Consider the following 19,387-nt stretch of genomic DNA (forward strand, 5'->3'; position numbering starts at 1 on the left):
CATAGTACAAACTAATACAAACCAACATAAAAAATGTCAGACAGTAAGTAGTGTATCATTCCTCATCTAGGATTACTTGATAATGAACAAAGCTCAGTTACTAAAGAGATTAAACTTTTAGGGCTGCTTCAGCAAAACTAGATACAACAGCAAATTCAGCACACACCATAGTAGCTGGCTTCAGTTTTCAAAGCTAAATCTTGTCAGTGTAGACATGTACCTACATTACTTTGTTTCCTTAAACTAAAAGCTTGAGGGTTTCTAAGCAATTAATAGGAGTTGCAACAAGAAAACAGTAGATAGTAGCTATATACCACAATCAACTAGTAATATCAAGCATTATACCTAGTCCTTAATTGAAAATTTAATGAAACATAAAGACAGTGTTTAGTCTAGTACTAAACCAGGACAGGATTTGTTGCAATTTTGAAAAGGCAGAAACTTTAAAAGTTTATTTAGTGACTCAGGCAGTCAAATTTCAGCTCAGGCCATCCACTCAAACTGTAGATAGGCTCCTTTCTCAAAGCTGCATAAAACAAGTACCCTTCAACTCCCCTTAAAAAGTATGAAATCTTTAACCCCCCCTTGTAGCAGTAGCACTACTTCTACTCTTCTATTTCAGCACTTGTTTCTTGCAGAGCATTGCTCTGTTTGTGGATAAACACAGTGGCTTTTGATTCCAAGTCTCCCAGCTGCTCAAGTGAAGAGACACATGAATCTTGATCTTTAACACCCTCAGGCAGCTTGCACATCTTCTCCCGAATGCGTTGAGAATATCGCAAAGGAGTTACAATTTTCAGATCTTTAGCACTGCAGCCATTTGCCTCAGAATGCATCTTCACACTTAGGAAAAAGAAAAAAAAAAACCATTACAGATAGGCACACCATCATACCAGCTACTTCTGCAGCAACTAGCAGAAACAGCAAATCACAATTCCTGTTCAACTCTTTCCCATTCCCATAGCCAAAGGAAATGAGCCTCTTCTCATTCATCCAGTTAAAACCAGATGTACAACTCTTTTCTTAGGCAAAATATTTTAACCCAGAAAAACTCCTGAAAAGAGTTTCCAAAGAAAGATTCTTTCCTATTCCATTATGGGGAAACTGTTCTTCTGGCTATGAGGGACAGTGGACAGCTGCCAGGACCCCAACTCCATCAGCTGTCAAAGCTGAGCACAACTTTCCTAAGTCTGCTATCTTAGAAGAAAGCTTATGGCAGAAAAAAAAGTGTTAATTGGTTTGTACTGAGGTTACTACCCAGGTTTTGCCTCAACACACAATTAAGATAATTTTTACAGGACAGTTACATCTTGTTCACTAATTCTGTGTTATATGACGTACAACCTTATCTACATTTGAAAAGAGGAGGAATGGAGACACCTACTTTCTCTTTACTTAGCTCAGTGTAGAACTGCTACTGCCATGTTGACAGTGGGAGGGAATCCTAAATCTGGTCTCTGCCACAGAAGTCTGGTTACTCTGTAGTGAACCATTCATAAAGCAAAACAGTTTGCGTAAATAGAGTGTAATAAATGAGGGTATTTTGTTCATTGAAAAGAGCTGACACAGGCCACAATGTACATAACAGGAAATGTCTTAACAAATCTATATGTAAAGGTTGTAAGTGCTGTAAGTATACTATTGTTTAAGCTCCAGGAAGAAAAGCAGGGGATACTAACTGACCAAATATGGAAAAGGTCACCCAGAGGGCACCTGAAGAAGACTACTAGCCTTCAGCCATCGACCACCAGAAGGCAGAAAACGACCCCCTAGCAACAAGTTCACACATGCGCAGAGTACTCCCTTAAAGAAGAGTTAACAGGAAACGATCCTGCATAAAAGAAGGACTGAAATTTGCAAACCCCTGCGGCAATTCGGTGGAGCGGGGACTCCCCTGTCGCCCAGCGCTGATTTTGCTTATGCCTTGCTTGCTGTAATTAATAAATTCTCTAATTTGATTAAACCTCTTTGTCTGCCTCCATCAATCACAATTTGGTGCCGTGACTCGGATGGGAATGGTACGGTAAGACAGAGATATCGGGGAGGCGCCCCACCTCTGGTGGCCTCGGTATCTTCAGTCTTTACCTCGCTCCCACCGACGAACCTAAACTCAAGGCATTAAGCAAAGGGAACCGGTCGACCCCATAAACTTTGTGCACAGAGGTCCGGACGAAGACGCTGGAAGCGTGAGTATTTGCGGAAAAGGGATCCGTTCGGTCGGGGTCGGGTATCCTGGAGTGTGGCGAGTGTGGTGTGTGAGAGGGGGGCCGGCAGCCGGACTCCCCAAGCGAGTGTGGACCCTCAGTAGTGCGGCTCCCATTGCCCGCGAGGGCGTGGGCCACGAACCAGGGGAAGCGAGTGATTCCACACACAGAACGCCTGAAGGCACTCCAGAGGATGGGACAGGGGAAAAGCAAGCCCTCTAGTTCCATAAGGTTTCCCCCAGTACCTGAGGATAGTCCGTTAGGGCTTTTATTGAATAATTGGAGGCATTATTCGAGTACACAGAATAAAGATAAGGCCAAGATGATTTATTATTGCATAGAGGTCTGGGGAGGAAAGCAGATATCACGAAACGTATTTTGGCCTATATTTGGGTCCTACGAGGACTGGGTGAGACAGGATTTGAATTTATGGGTAGAAACCAAAACTCCTTTTAGTCAAGAAGAGAGTGAATATGCAAAAATATGGATAGAGACCCCTGGGGTACTCCTGTTTACTTTAAAGGAAAAATCTGAAGACTCAGGGGTAAGAAGAAAAGATAAAAAGAAAGAGGAAGTTCCGATGATTCCACCCCCCTATATACCTCCGCAGGCCCCACAGGCACCCCCACTCCCACTCCCTGAGCAGCCCCTAGAGGAAGAAGAAGGGAATCCTGAACCTGAACGGGAGAGACCAATGACAAGGAGCAGAGCTAGACGTCATAACCTTTATCCATTAAGAGAAATGCCTATGGGGGGACCCCAACCAGGAATTGGCTTTATTTCAGTTCCCCTTAGCTCTGGAGATGTGCGGGACTTTAAGAAGGAAATGGGGAACCTATTAGAAGACCCCCTGGGAGTTGCAGAGAAGCTAGATCAATTTTTAGGCCCTAATATATACACCTGGGATGAGCTGCAGTCAATTCTAAATATTCTTTTTACTGCAGAAGAAAAGAACATGATTAGGCGAGCGGGAATGCGAATTTGGGATGCCCAACATGCTCAGGGCCCACAGGCAGATATCAAATGGCCTTTACAAAACCCTAATTGGGATCATCAGGATCCAGCACACAGAACTCATATGCAGGACTTAAGGACAATAGTTATACAAGGGGTCCGAGAGGCAGTACCAAGAGGACAAAACATAAATAAGGCCTTTAATGAGAGGCAGAGAAAGGAGGAAACTCCAACAGATTGGCTAGAAAGAGTAAGAAAGAATCTACAGCTGTATTCAGGCCTGGACCCAGATACACAGTTGGGTCAGGCACTTCTGAAAACTCAATTTGTAGCCAAATCATGGGATGACATCAGGAAGAAGCTAGAAAAACTAGAAAATTGGCAGGAGAGAGGATTAGATGAATTGTTGAGGGAAGCACAGAAAGTATATGTCAGGAGGGATGAAGAGAATCACAAGAGACAAGTCAGAATGATGGTGGCAGCAGTAAGGGAAAGCAGAAAACAAGACTCTCCCCGCCGAATGGGGCAGATGCCCAGAAAGGCCCCTAGGAACACAGAGGGAAATCAGAGGGTAGAAAGGAGGGAAGCAGTCGTATGTTTTTATTGTGGGGAGAAGGGACACATCAGAAGGGATTGCAGAAAGAGGATAAGAGATGAAAAGATGTTTAAAGAAGATTAGAGGGGTCAGGGGCTCTACTTACTGGGGACCAAGAAACATCCAGAGCCCTTGATAAAAATAAAAGTCGGTCCCCAATGCCAGGAATTTGAATTCCTGGTAGATACGGGAGCAGAAAGATCAACTATCCAAGTTTTACCATCTGGGTGTAAAGTCTCCCGAGACACCGCCCTTGTAGTGGGTGCCAAGGGTGAACCTTTTGAAGTCCCTGTTATTAAAGATGTCCTAATAGAAACCGAATCAAAATTAGGAATAGGAAGCCTTTTGTTGGCACCAGAAGCAGAGTATAACCTCATGGGTAGAGATCTCATAGTAGAATTGGGGATAAACCTAGAGGTAATTAATAAAGAATTGAGAATCAAACTATGCCCCCTTAGAGTAGAGGATGAAGAGAAGATTAACCCCGAGGTATGGTACACACCTGACAGTGTGGGCCAACTGAACATTCCGCCCTTCTCCGTAACCATAAAAGATCCAGAAATTCCAATAAGGATCAAGCAGTATCCCATATCCCCAGAAGGGAAACGAGGACTAAAGCCTGAAATAGACAGACTAATAAGCAAGGGACTCCTAGAGCCCTGTATGTCCCCTTTTAATACACCCATTTTACCAGTAAAGAAACCAGATGGATCCTATCGATTAGTGCATGATTTAAGAGAAATTAATAAGAGGACAGTGGCCCGGTTCCCGGTGGTTGCTAACCCATACACCCTATTAAGTAGACTAGGGCCAGAAAATCACTGGTATAGTGTAATTGATCTAAAAGATGCATTTTGGGCCTGCCCCTTAGACGAAAATAGTAGAGATTATTTTGCCTTTGAATGGGAGGACCCAGATACTCATAGGCGACAACAGTTGCGGTGGACCGTGCTGCCACAAGGGTTCACAGAATCACCAAATTTATTTGGACAAGCATTAGAACAAATCCTCCAAGAATATCAAACAAGAGAAAACATTACTTTGATTCAGTATGTGGATGACCTCCTGATTGCAGGAAGAAAAGAAGAAGAAGTTCGGGAGGAGAGCATTAAACTGTTAAACTTTCTAAGTTTGAAGGGACTAAAAGTATCAAAGGCAAAATTACAGTTTGTAAAAGAAGAAGTAAAATATTTAGGCCATTATTTGAGTAAAGGAGAGAAGAAAATAGACCCCGAAAGAGTGAAAGGAATCCTCTCACTCCCACCACCAAGGAGCAAGAGACAAGTAAGGCAATTGCTAGGATTAGTAGGCTACTGTAGACAATGGATTGATAATTATAGTACCAAGGTCAAATTTCTGTATAACAAGCTCAGTCATGATGGGTTATTGAAATGGAGCAGAGAGGATGAGAGGAATTTAGAACAACTGCAACAGGATTTAATTAATGCTCCAGTACTAAGTTTACCTGATTTAAAAAGACCATTTTATCTATTTGTAAACATTGAAAATGGGACAGCATATGGAGTATTAACTCAAGATTGGGCTGGGAGAAAGAAACCGGTAGGATATTTGTCAAAGCTATTAGATCCAGTAAGCAAGGGATGGCCTACATGCCTACAGGCAGTGGTAGCCTGTGCTCTCTTAGTAGAAGAAGCACGTAAAATAACTTTTAATGGGGAACTCAAGGTATTATCTCCACATAACATTAGGGGAATATTGCAACAAAAAGCTGAAAAATGGATAACAGATTCGAGACTTTTAAAGTATGAAGGGATCTTATTAGATTCCCCAAAGCTAACACTAGAGGTCACTACACTACAAAATCCGGCCCAGTTCTTATACGGAGAACCAAATGAGAATAAATTAGCCCATGATTGCATGTTAACTATAGAAGAACAAACCAAAATCCGACCGGACTTAGAAGAAGAAGAATTAGAAGAAGGGGAGAGGCTGTTTGTAGACGGATCATCTCGGGTAATAGAGGGAAAGAGAGTATCTGGCTATGCAATCATTAAAGAGGAAGGGTCAGAAGTCTTAGAGTCAGGACCTCTAAGTAGATCCTGGTCAGCTCAAGCTTGTGAATTGTATGCAGTCTTACGAGCTCTGAGATTGCTGAAAAATAAAACAGGGACAATATATACAGACTCCAAATATGCATATGGAGTGGTACATACATTTGGGAAAATATGGGAAGAACGAGGGTTAATAAACTCTCAAGGGAAAGACTTAGTCCATCAGGAGCTAATAAGACAGCTACTCCAGGCCTTACGGGAGCCTAGAAGAATTGCTGTAGTACATCTCAGAGGTCACCAGAAAGGAATAGATTTTAAAAGTAGAGGTAATAACGCAGCAGACCAAGAAGCAAAAAGGGCAGCACTTTTGGTTATACGACAAGTTCAGGATAAGAACCAACCAAAGGAGAAATTCCCCAATAAAACTAGGTGCATTTATAGTTTTACAGAACAAGAAAAAGAGAAACTATCACAAATGGGGCTAAAAGAAAATTCAGAAGGAGAATGGAAACTCCCAGATGGAAGAGTAGTACTACCTAAATCAATAGCAGTGGAAATTTTACAAAGGATACATAGCCAAACTCATTGGGGAACACAAGCACTAGCAGACCAGTTTGCCGCTAAGTATATGTGTATTGGAATATATAATTTGGCAAAACAAATTGTTAAAGGCTGCATAACTTGCCTTAAAGTGAATAAGGCTTATTTAAGAGAACGCCCATTGGGAGGGAGACCACTAGCACACAGGCCCTTTGCTAACATACAACTAGATTTCACCGAATTGCCCAAAGTAGGAAGAAGTAAATACTTATTAGTTATAGTAGACCATCTAACGCATTTTGTCGAAGCATTTCCCACAGCAAGGGCAACAGCACAGACAGTGGTCAAAGTTCTATTAGAAAATATTATCCCTAGATATGGAATAATTGAGACTATTGACTCCGACCGAGGACCCCACTTTGTATCTAAAATCATCAAAGAAGTAATGGGAATTATGGGAATAAAGTGGGAATATCATACCCCCTGGCATCCCCAAAGTTCAGGACGAGTAGAAAGAATGAATGGAGAAATAAAGAAGCAATTGACAAAGCTTATGCTTGAAACCAAGTTGTCGTGGGTGAAATGTCTACCATTAGCTTTGTTAAACATACGGACTCAACCAAGATCTGACATGGGAATCTCCCCTTTTGAGATGCTGTATGGAATGCCTTATAATATGGGGGAACCTCAAGATCACCCAAATCTAAGAGACCAAAACATGAATCATTACATTATTACCTTAATGAGATATAGAGAAGAATTATGGAAAAAGGGCATGATAACTCAAAGGCCCCCGCTAGAACTTAAACTACATCGAATTCAACCAGGAGATTGGGTATTAATCAAATCATGGAAAGAAACCTCATTAACCCCACAATGGGAGGGACCTTATCTTGTTCTACTTACTACAGAAACAGCAATAAGAACAGCTGAAAGAGGATGGACGCATGCAAGCAGAATTAAAGGACCTGTGGAAAAGCCATCCCCCCAGTGGCAAGTAACCAGTCCTCCTGGAGACTTAAAATTGAAAATTCAAAGAAAAGACTGTAAATGAGCAAATACAAAATCGAGTATTTACCCAATCCTCTGTATACAGATGAAGGACTAATTTTTAAAAATGATGTTAGAATAAGGTGTGGGAATTCTAATTGTAGATGTTATCCTTTTGTTTGTTATATATGTATAGTATGCAGGGAAAAGTGGTGGAGTCATTGTGAAAGGGGAACTCCCCCCAGAGGAGTTTGCATCCCCTGCCGGAAGCTTCAAGGTCAATTTACTAATTGGGCTCTAGCACATGCAGTATCACGAGGAATTCTAAAAAAGGGGTCAAGTGAATGGTGGGAAATAGTATTTAAGGGAATTAATCCCCATTATTATTGTTACAACTTTAACTTACCGGCCCCCTTTGTAGCTGACATCTGTGACAGCATTTGTCGCAAACGCCTGAGGGGAGTCCAGTGTAACGCTCCAGAAGTTAAGAACCGTAATTGGAACTCCTACATTAAGAGGCAAGAAACCCGACAGGCTCGATCCCAAGGACCTCCTGAAAAATACTCCTGCTGCCGAGAAGATGGTACCCCTCGTGGCCCGAAGCAACCGGGTCGACGAGCGAGGCAGAGGAGTAAAAAGCTGTGGAGGAAAGAACCCCTGTATTGGGATACTAGAGCAATGCTTGCAGAACTGCCTCAGGAGTGGGACTAGAAAGCCTCAGTGTGACCCGCGACATGTGAAAGGGGGAAAGACACCACCAAACTATAGTAACCAAATAACTATTACCACAAATCGACTCCATCATTTAGCCCAGCGTAATATTTTTCTACTAATCATGCTTTGCTTAATTAAATTGAACGGGGTTGAGACTTTAGAAGAGACACACTTTCCACACGAACCCTTTAAATGGTCATTAGTTAGGTTAAGTGATAATAGGATACTACAAACAAATACCACTGTAGGGGCACCAAGTTTTCGAGCGGGATTATGTGATCTAACAGCTATTGAACACTGTGGAAAAGAACTAAACCTAACAGGATTTTATATGTGTCCAACCGCTAATCGAGGGAAATCATACTGTAATTATCCAGGAGAATATTTCTGTGGATATTGGGGGTGTGAGACAATAGCCTCCGACTGGATCCCGGGAGGGGGACCAGACAAATTTCTGAAAGCTGGGTTCGGGCCCGTAGGGTGCACTAAGCCACGAAGAGGACCTTCTGGAGAGACGACATATATGGGGACCTGTTCCTTTATATATATAAATATAATGCAACCCACTAATCCGGATTGGTTACTGGGGAAAATCTGGGGAATCAGACACTGGGAACCCGGGAAAGATAGAGGAAACCTAATAATGATTAAGAAAGAACACGCACCCCCTGATCCAGAACTAGTTGGACCAAACCAGGGTCTAGGGGAACTAGAGGAAATAGGCAATATAAACAAAACTCAGCAGGTTGGTAGTATAACAATCACTCCCCAGAGCGAGAATCCAACTGATGTTAAAACAAATTTAGAATATAGTGCTCTATGGAAGATCATGCAAGCTAGTTATGGTGTAATAAATAAGACCAATCCAGAGCTAACTAAGGAATGCTGGTTATGTTACAACATCAGGCCGCCTTTTTATGAAGGAATAGGTGTGACTGCAAAGGCTAGAAGAATTAACGGCACAAACCCAGCACAATGTCTTTGGAAACAGAGAAAAGAATCAATTCAAGGACTGACTTTGTCTCAAGTAACTGGGAAAGGAAGATGTATAGGAAACATTCCAAAACATAAAGAACATTTGTGTGAGGTAAAGATATCACCTAAAGAAGATGAAAAACCTGCAGATTGGTTGCTCCCAGCCGCAAATACTAAATGGGTGTGTAACAATATAGGAATCACACCCTGCCTTTCGCTCAAACTATTTAATTACACCCACGATTATTGTATTCAAGTGTCCATCATACCTCGAATCACGTATCATCCTAGTGAATACATGTACCAACAACACACCACAGCAGATCATCACCTAGTAAAAAGAGAACCTTTTACTGCATTAACCATAGCAACCCTTCTCACTATAGGAGGAGTTGGGGCAGGAACTGGAATAGCATCCTTAGTCACCCAGCAAAAAGAGTTAAGAGCACTAAGGGTCTCAGTAGATGAAGATCTAAGCCGAATAGAACAAGCAATTGATGGCCTAGTAAAATCAGTAAGATCTCTATCAGAAGTAGTCCTACAAAATAGGAGGGGTTTAGACTTATTATTCCTTCAGCAGGGAGGACTGTGTGTAGCACTCAAAGAAGAATGCTGTGTCTACGCAGACCACACTGGGGTAGTGATAGACACCATGACTGAACTAAGAAAACGGCTAGAACAACGGAAAAGAGAAAGAGAGACACAACAGAGCTGGTATGAATCCTGGTTTAACCATTCACCCTGGTTAACCACTTTGTTATCTACCATCGCAGGGCCTCTAATTCTGTTAGTCCTAGGACTCACATTTGGGCCGTGTATACTTAATAAGTTGATCTCCATAGTAAAAGGGCGCTTAGAAGTAGCACATTTAATGCTCCTTAGGGCTAAATACCAGCAGATATCAGAAAATCATGAAGAAGAAATGTTAGAATTAGCTAAACAGGAGCTAAAAAGATTCAATGAACAAAAATGAACAAGAGAAAAAGGGGGGATTGTAATAAATGAGGGTATTTTGTTCATTGAAAAGAGCTGACACAGGCCACAATGTACATAACAGGAAATGTCTTAACAAATCTATATGTAAAGGTTGTAAGTGCTGTAAGTATACTATTGTTTAAGCTCCAGGAAGAAAAGCAGGGGATACTAACTGACCAAATATGGAAAAGGTCACCCAGAGGGCACCTGAAGAAGACTACTAGCCTTCAGCCATCGACCACCAGAAGGCAGAAAACGACCCCCTAGCAACAAGTTCACACATGCGCAGAGTACTCCCTTAAAGAAGAGTTAACAGGAAACGATCCTGCATAAAAGAAGGACTGAAATTTGCAAACCCCTGCGGCAATTCGGTGGAGCGGGGACTCCCCTGTCGCCCAGCGCTGATTTTGCTTATGCCTTGCTTGCTGTAATTAATAAATTCTCTAATTTGATTAAACCTCTTTGTCTGCCTCCATCAATCACAAGAGGAGCTTACTTAAAAATACTTCCTTCTACAGGAAGAGGAAGCAATCCTAAAAATGTAGTTCTTGAGAGCTTTCAACTAAGTATTCATAAATACAGTGCCTCCCTGTTTCAACTGGACACAAACAGTACTGTTACTCCGGACACTACAGACTTTCCATGGTTACCTGAAGTAATCTTACCTTTCCAAGTATGGTGTGGTAGGAAGATTGTATCTCATTGAATAAGATGTGTCATTCTCCTTCTCAGGAGAATTAACTGCTTGGGCCATATTTTTTTTCCCATCCTCATCCTGTTCTCTTTCACATTTTCCTTTCTTTTTTGCCCGTTCTTTAGCCTTGTGCTTTTTATTCTTTTTTGGCAAGATCTCTCCTCTTGGTTTTAAGTCTAAATCAATTTCTTCTTTTTTGATAACTTCACTGCTTTTCTCTGCCCTGTTATTATCACACTCTGCTTTTTGGTCATCATCAGGGCAGAAGTCCTTGAAGGCTTCCTGAACAGGCTCTACAGGTGAATTTGGTTCCTTGCTGACTTCCACTACCTCACTTAAATGAGCTTCTATCACAGTTGCCCCTAAAAATAAAACATTGAAGAAAGTACAGCTGCAATTAATTACAACTAAAGAGAATGTTTTAGAGAGATACCTGAAATCTTAGAGCTTTACATGAGAATAAAAGTTGAGGATGCATTGAGTCTGAGCCACAATTATTAAAGTTACTAATCATTTTAGCCACCTTCAAGAACCTGCAACCTGAAAGCTCAGGCTAAGTACACATCTTGAGAAGTCATTGTCTTCCTTTTCAAGTGCAGCAGCTCTCAACAAGTATTTCAGCCAGTTTCAGGGTTCAGATACCTGTCAGGTTATGTTACACTGAAGTGGAATATTTATGGCTACTTTACTTCCAAAATTAGAATATTTACAACCTTTAATTGACACTCTGCCATAAAACCACCATGCTTCTGGTAGTGAAGGGGTTTGTGTCAGAGGCACTGACTTTTGGCTCACAAGAGTATTTTTATTTACTCTTTGATTATCAGGCTGAAATAGCTGGATGACACAGCTTTGATAAAGTAACAAGTCTGAATACAAGAGCATCCCAAATCATTTTAACATACCCACTGTTGAAGAGGATTTACTTAGCCAAGATTGTTTTCAAAGACAATTGAGTATAAAATGATCACAGAAAATCTTCCATGAAATAAAATTTAGTATCAGTACAAATAGTTTAAACAGCCTGTGTTGCCTGTCAAGTCAGACATATAACTAGAACAGGTTATTCAAACTTACCATTCTCAGAGTTACAAAGACTTTCAGTATTTTTGATTGTATCTACTAGGGTGTGTCGCAATTCCTCTTTGGGCTGAAAAAAAGTTGTACTGTTTCAGAAAGACATTTCCAAAATGAATTATCATCTCAGCTTATTTGATTGGTATAATAGTTACAGGGAAAGTGGAATAGGTCACATGATGTTCATATTACAAATCCTTTATTTAATGCTGTTCAGAATTAAGTCAGAACACAAGTAAATCCTGTCTTTTCAGTATTTGGTGTGCTAAAGCTGTATTTGATGCTCTGAAATCTTGCTGATATTAAAGCATAGAAATTAAGTCCATCAGTAAATGTAAAATTAAGTTCTATTTTGGGTTTCTAGTGGTACTAGAAGTCTCAGTCTTTCTTTCGTTCTAGGCAGAACATCATATGGTAATTTGATGATCCTAAACCTTTCTTCTTCAAAGTAGTATCTACAGTGGTTACAGAGCAAACCAAATCCATTATTTAATGGTCAGGTAGGTCATATGGCTCTCCTCCTACTATAAAGGTATTTCATGAAATCAGAAGCAGTTGTATTTTACATGCCATGCTTTCATGCCTTTCTAACTGTTAATCTCAGGTATTAATAAAAGTTGCTCACCATTGCTCCTGCCAAAATGGCCTCTTCATAGACAGCAATAAGCTTTTCAAGATGGCCCCTCTGTTCAAGATGCATACAGCAGATCCAATATTTTGCAAGCTTTTTAACCCCAGGAATGCTCTGTATCAGATCTTCCAACATGGCACGTACTTCATCACCTTGATGCCCCTAAAGTGAACACAAAAGTAGAGATTTAAATGCAGTTGACACATTGAGGTGCTGTAGTGTTGTTGCTTTTGAACTAGAAAGCAAGGGTTTTTTCTGTGGCAGAATTGTGATTCACCTGTTTTTCAAAATTAGAATTAATTATACAGTCTTGTAAGTAGAAGGGGTAGTAAGATGTACAAGCATCTTCAGAACTACTTGAAACAGACTTTTTCAGAAGTACAGACAAGTTTCTGGAAATGCAAACTTGTTATAGGTTAATTCCTTCTAGCTACTCTCATTACATGGTAGTTCTACTACTATTATTACCATTATTGCCTATACTTACTTATTCAGTAGCTCAGTAAGTTAGTAAAGCTTAATTTCTTCAGTTGTTGACAAAAACTATGATATTGCTTAACTTGGGGAACAATTAGTCCCCTCTATTTGATTCACGTGGGTCTGGCATGCCCATAGGATTTACATGTTGTCAGGACTTATATGATCAGAACTCAGTAGGCAGGGGTCCAAGTACCTGTTCTGTTAGCTGCAGGCATTCACTCAGAGTCTTGTTGACCTTTTCTATATCAGCAGCAGAGAGTTCTTGTTCTTCACTTTTAGACTGGGGTCCCAGAAGTGCATATATAGGAGGTCGTCTCATGGCTTTTCCTCTAGATGCCCTCCATTCATCCAGGCGAGCTCTGCATTTAGGAATATTATCAGCTAAACTAACAGATGTTTTATCTTTTTTTTACATTGACTGACGCTAATTAGGGTAAATCATGCCAAGATACACTTTCCAGGTAGTCTGAGTCTTCTCCCTTTAATCCCAAGAGGCATAAAGCTACCTTTTAGATCTGCATGGAATTTCCAAAACTACGCATATTACTGTCTGCTTTAGGTAGCTATCAGGTTAAAACACTTTAATCTCTTCCCTTCCAGAACAAGGGACTTAGGTTACAAACCCTTGTTGTCAAAAGAAGGTAAAAAAATGCTTCTGAATTATTCATCTGTGTCACTTTTTTTTCCCCCAATCCCACTTCAAACCAGAAAACTAGAAACTAGTCTCTTAAAACACAAATGTTGCGGTGGCTAAGTCCACTTTACACCCCCCAAATTACCCTAATCTCTTAAAACACAAAGAATGGAGAGCAGCCCAAAACAATCCTATCACACAATTTATAAAATCTGATGTGAAGCATAATTCAGTTTTAATATTTCATTTCAACTCCACCCCCTAGACCATCAATTTTTTGTAAATGTGACGTACTACAAGGAGCTCTATGTGAGGAATATTAAATAACTTTTAGACTGTGAATCATATTCCCACCCATTGTCTATGCTTCATTCACTGAAATGTCATTGACAAGTGTTCTCCTTCAGTCTGTAAAGATGGTCCCATCTATATACATCCTGCCTCAGTCATTTTTTTTTTAAACTGTGACATGCACGTGAAATTAATTTACAGGATTATCTGTCATCCTTAAGGCTGTCACAACACTTAGACTAAAAAACAGCTCCAGCAACATCTATTTTTTAACTGCACAGGAAAAGTTGTAAGCCTGGAAAGCTCCTGCAATCAATTTGAATCCCAATTTCTCAGTTTAGGTCTAAAGTTTTAGTCTGTTGTCCTTGGGCATCAAGTCCAAACACTTAGTTCTCTGTTTTTGAGAGTCTAGCTATTCTTGGGAAAAAGGACTGAATAGCTTCCAAGATCAAGCTACAAGAGTAGTTTAGTTACCTTCTCTCTTCTGCTGACTCTTTTGGCAGAATAGATTTTCTCTTGCCATCCGTTTTAGAATTCTGTCCTGATTTTGTACCAGGAGCAACAAAAGTTGATTTTGTTGGAGCTTCTGGTCTTGCATCTTCACAGAAATCTGCACATTTCTTCGCACCCCACGCTCTGCGATCAGGCTTGCTAGAAGCAGCCTTTGATGGCTGTGGTCCCCTTCCACCAACCACTTTTGGGACTGTTACTTTCTTTGGTCCTACTGTAAATGTCAGCTGTTTCTTCAGGCCAGACTGCAAGTTAGTAGCAGCTTTGTCAGATGGTTTGCTTTGAAATGGCAGGACACCATTTGATTTTACAGACTTAGGGTTGTTTGTGACTTTGATGGTCTTCAGAACTGCATTACAGCTTTTCGTGGACAAAGAATTTGCTGCTTGTTTGGTGGCAGAAGGAAAAGGCTTCTTGTCTGGCAAAGAACTCTTTTCCCCCTCGGTTTTTACTGCTTTTCGGAAAGAATTTATCTTGGATTGGATAACTTTGCCACGATACCTGCCAAGAGCTGGTTTCTTTGGTGCACTGATACTTGCATTTTGTTTTTCTGCTATCAAATGCTTCTCTTTAATTCTTTTTATTTCCAAGAAGGCCTTGCTAAGTGATACATGCTGAGATTTTATATTAATAACTTTATTCTTTGGATCTTGATCTTCAAGATTACAGTTTGTGCCTGATAGGCAACTTGTCAGTGGAATTGTAGAAGAGTTTAAAGTAACTTTTGTTTCTGAGCTTACAACTGAGTGGTCCCATGACACTTCATCAACATTCTCTTTATTTTCCTGAAATCAAAAGCAAGTCCATGAAGATGTTAGGAGTACGTTCATGCTGCATGTTACTTATTTCCAAAGAGGCTTCCAATGATTTACAGGATTAAAGTGCTTAACAGTAAATGCCAGGTGCCTACAGAAGCAATGTATAAATACTGAGTAGATTATTTGTCAACTATTACTGCAGAATTCACATCAAAAAATCAAGTAACAATTGCTTAAATGCTGCCTTGGAAGTAAGAAATAAAACTCTTAAAGCAACTGCTGGCTTTTAACTGCCCAAATTACCTTCTTAGAAGAGTTAAAAAGTAGTTGCTTTAGGCTGTATATAGTCAAAAGCAGTATCTCTGTTTGCATACCTCATTACTTAAAGGCAGCACCATTCCTCCACTTAGTGTGGATAGCCTACTAACACAAGATAGTGAGTAAAATAGTAATTAAGGCACTAAGAGATGTTACCAGAAGAGGGAGAATTTATCTGACAATTGAGATATAGGATGCTGCAAGTTGAGAATAGTTACATCAGTTTTACATGGCTTTACTGAAACTCTCAGCCACATGTTCTCAGCACAATGCCTCATAAGAGGGGTCTTTTCCTCCAAAAAAGATGCTCTACAGCAACGAATTCAGCATTGTCCAAGCAGCAGCTTTTGGAAGAGTGAAATATCCAAAGGCAGGAAAAAACCATGTGAATGACACGTGGAAGTCTGAAGGAGCAGACTTTAAGGAAGATGCCCTGTAGGAAAACTGCACTGCATCTCATTTCCTGGTCTGTCGTTGAGGCTTAGTAGTTAGATTTTACAAAGCCTACATAACCAGATCTTGAGTGTGAGGACCCTTAATTTAGGAAACTACGTAGTTTAACTCAACTTTAACACAAGATATTTATACAGAACAAAATATGTCCCTTCAGGAAATTTCTAGGAAAGCACTTTTGTTCTCTCTCTTTTGGAATTTTTCTCCTCAACATTCAGTTTTGAAGTTTTAAATTTTTTGCTTTTCTCCTCAAGTAACTCCAGGTCTCAAATATTTTAAAAGCCAAACTCAAAACTGTCTAACATGAACACAGGTCTTATGTCTATTTTTTCCTCACCTTTCCCTGAGAACAGGTCTGGAGAAGAATCTCTATTTTGCTATTTCTAAGCAGCACAGCCATTTGCATCTTAACTCCAGGAAAGTGACATGAAATGATACAGGGAACACATTCCCTTGAACTCTGATTAGGTATTGGCATTTACTTCTGATTACATTAGTTTTGCCAGCACACCACTGAAAAACTCTAAACACTTAACAGTTTATTTTGTTAATGGTTTGGTTTTCTTCCAAGTAACAGAAAACTTTTTTAGTGTGACAGGTGACCTTACTCAGATTTTAAATAACTCCCCCGAAGACTCAAAATGTATCAAAAACCCCTCTGAGATTCTTGAGAAATGTTGTTAAAAATTAAGCATTATTTAGCAATAATGGTATCCTCTTTAACTCTCTCTCCTGTTGGGTACAAACTGAATAGCAATATGATCCATTTCCTACTGTAATATGACAGCTTTCCAAAAAGCATATAGTAAGCAGTGATTAAGAGTTTTAACAAACCACACCTCTGCACCTGCAAAATTCTCATGCTCTGGAAGTCATACAATAAATAAATAAATTTAAGTAAGTGGAATGTTGTACCCATAGAAACAGAGTACCATCAGTATAAGTATCAGTCAAAAACTTACCATTTCTGGCTTAGGAGATGTTGAGAGCTGTAATTTGTCTTGCAGTTTACTGGTAGTCGCTCTCCTAGTTCTGCTACTGCTTATAAAGAAAAAACAAATCCAAAGACATCTTAAATCATGCAACAAAGGAATGTATTTTTTAGAGGATGCTCACGTGTTTCAGTTGTCAGTCTGCAGCCTGAACTCATACTGAAGCATTTCTGTTTAGCTTGTACTATTCCTCCAGCAAAAACAAGCGGTTAAGCAACCACTGATCAGAACCCAGGCTTCTTACATCATAAAGAGCTGTCTAACAGATTGGAATTTACTGCAGGTGTAATTTCTCATGTTTAAGAATGAGTACCAACTTGTCTAGTCTGATGCATCTGGTACAGAAGGTCAAGTTTCTAAATGCTGCAGTTGAGGGGAAAAGGGGAGTAGCACAAGAAGCTGAAGCTCAGCTACTGCAATCATGAGAGCCCAGGCCATTTGAGGCAAGTCTGAAGAAGGACACGTAGTTCCCACCACACTGACAGTTTCCAAAACCTTCAGTCAGGCACCAGAGCTGGCATCAGACTACCCAGAAAGTTACAAAACCACCAAGACCAGTATTGACTCCTAGCAACTATGAAAATGTATTGACAGCTCAGAAGAAAAACATCTCTGTTTACAAGGTTACAAATCCAAATTCTTCCTCAGGTGCTTTGTGATGTGTTATATAACAGATGTGGTACTACTGCATGTGACTGAAAATGAACATTCTAGATAGCAAGTGGTATCTTTGCATCAGATGATCTTACAGAAGCCAGCTGAGATTAAATTGAAGGAACATTAGTGAATATAAAAATAAGAGAATGTAAGCCATAGCAGAAATACTACCTGATTGATGTCTGGTTTTCTTGAATGGACACACCAGAAAAAGTCTTCTTTCTTGATAGATACTCCTCGACTTTCTGTCGTCTTTGTTCTAGCAGATTTTAAGAAAGACAGACTTGTTATTTTAGCTGAAATATTAATGCCAAACTTTCTTAGTCAAGAAGTAAATGCAATTAGAAAAGCATCAAGACGTTACATAATATAGACACTACAGATTAAGAAATCTTTAGTTTTTACATCTCAGTATCTTACATGTTCTCACATTTCTTGAGAAAGGCAAAATTCAAGGGATGGTTGAATGTAATTTCACAGCTACACACGATGGCTGGTTTGCTGTATTAAGCTAAAAGAAACACAATTTTGTGACGTGAAGAAGTCCAGCTTGCTCTTATCTTCTGGATGCCTGTCCAGTATTTCACATAGTTACTGTTGGTTCAGCAAGCACACTTTTCACTTGTGGCAGTAGCAAGTATAGCATACATCACAAATACCATGCACATGAACCCAACTGACCATCTGTAAAATCATTTGCTTATCTTCCACTGTCACAAATGTTAGACTGCTGGAAGTGTTAATAACAGCACAAAGTGATCCTGAAAAGGCTCTGAGAACAGCTGTCACTGTCCTTCCAGGGATGGTGACTCTACCATCTCCCTGGACAGTCCATTCCCATGCCTCACCACCTCTTCTGTCAAGAAATTCCTCCTAATGCCCAGCCTAAACTTCCCCTGTAACAGCTAGAGACCGTGTCCTCTTGTCCCGTCACTGGCTGCCTGGGAGAAGAGGCCGATCCCCACCTGGCTCCACCCTCCTTTTAGGCAGTTCCAGAGACTGGTAAGGTCCCCCCGAGCCTCTTCTCCACGCTAAACACCCCCAGGTTCCTCAGCCGCTCTTTATAGCGCTTGTGTTCCAGACCCTTCCCCAGCTCCTTGCCCTTCTCTAGAAAAAGCGTACAGAAGGCAGCGTCCATCACCGGCTTGTGAAGGAGCTACCACAGCTCGTACAGCAGCGGTGCCCCTGCCAAGAGACAGGGCTCGACGTGCATCCCAGAGCCTCCCAGCACCTTCTGCTGCAAAAGCGGTTCTCACCGCCCCTCACACAAACAGCAAAGCCCCACCAAAGCAACTTCCTTGCTTTAACTTGCAGAAGCCGAACCGGTCAGAAAGTAAATAAGCAGAAGAGCGCGGGTCTAGGTCGGCGCCGCACTTGCTGCTTTCAAGGGGATGCCCTTAACGTCAGGGCGTCTCGTTTGTCAGGAGGGAAGGCTTCCATCCCAGGAGCCCTACCTGGGGTAGGGAACAGGATGGGGCGGGGTCCGTACCGGCCCCAGCCGTGTCAAGGGAGGTTGAAGTCTCGTACGCCCTCTCGCACCGCTCGGAAGCTGTAAGACCACGACAGCGAGCGCTGCTGCCAAGACCTGTCCGGTCTCCGACCTCGCCTGGAGCTCCTGCCCTGCCCTCCCACTGGCCAGAGAAAGCAACCAGCTCCTCTCCCACCGGCTCCCCTGCCACCCGCCGTGGCGACCCGCGAGGCTGCAACGGCGGCCAGTAACGCTCAGCTCCGCGCGAGCAGGCGGTCCGCAGCGGGGGCGACTCGGCCCCTCGGTGTCCTGCGGTGCCTGAGTGTCCCGGTACCCCTGTCCCAGCCCGGTATCCCGGCCTTACCGCGGAATGCGGGCTCGGACCTGCGACTAGCCGGGAGCTGCGGAGCCACACGCGCCGCCATGGCCACAGAGCACCGAGCGTTTGAATCGCCCGGCGCCGCC

At 41.4% G+C, this 19,387-nt stretch overlaps 1 protein-coding gene across 2 annotated transcripts; it reads right to left on the minus strand.

Moving 5' to 3' along the window:
• Nucleotides 1-139: 139 nt before the first annotated feature.
• CKAP2 (cytoskeleton associated protein 2) lies at nt 140-19,352 on the minus strand. Of its 2 annotated transcripts, none has more exons than XM_069011486.1 (9): nt 19,287-19,352; nt 17,626-17,713; nt 16,768-16,843; nt 14,241-15,061; nt 13,035-13,200; nt 12,356-12,523; nt 11,731-11,803; nt 10,625-11,015; nt 140-843 (listed from the first exon to the last, which is right to left on the minus strand). In XM_069011486.1, exons 1-9 carry the CDS (start codon nt 19,345-19,347, stop codon nt 606-608), a joined length of 2,082 nt encoding a protein of 693 aa, XP_068867587.1. In that variant the 5' UTR covers nt 19,348-19,352; the 3' UTR covers nt 140-605. The 2 variants fall into 2 exon arrangements, with proteins under 2 accessions (XP_068867587.1, XP_068867578.1); XM_069011477.1 differs by having other exon boundaries at nt 16,768-16,846.
• Nucleotides 19,353-19,387: the final 35 nt, after the last annotated feature.

This window comes from Aphelocoma coerulescens, chromosome 1, assembly GCF_041296385.1.
Source record: "Aphelocoma coerulescens isolate FSJ_1873_10779 chromosome 1, UR_Acoe_1.0, whole genome shotgun sequence".
Classification (NCBI taxonomy): domain Eukaryota; kingdom Metazoa; phylum Chordata; class Aves; order Passeriformes; family Corvidae; genus Aphelocoma; species Aphelocoma coerulescens.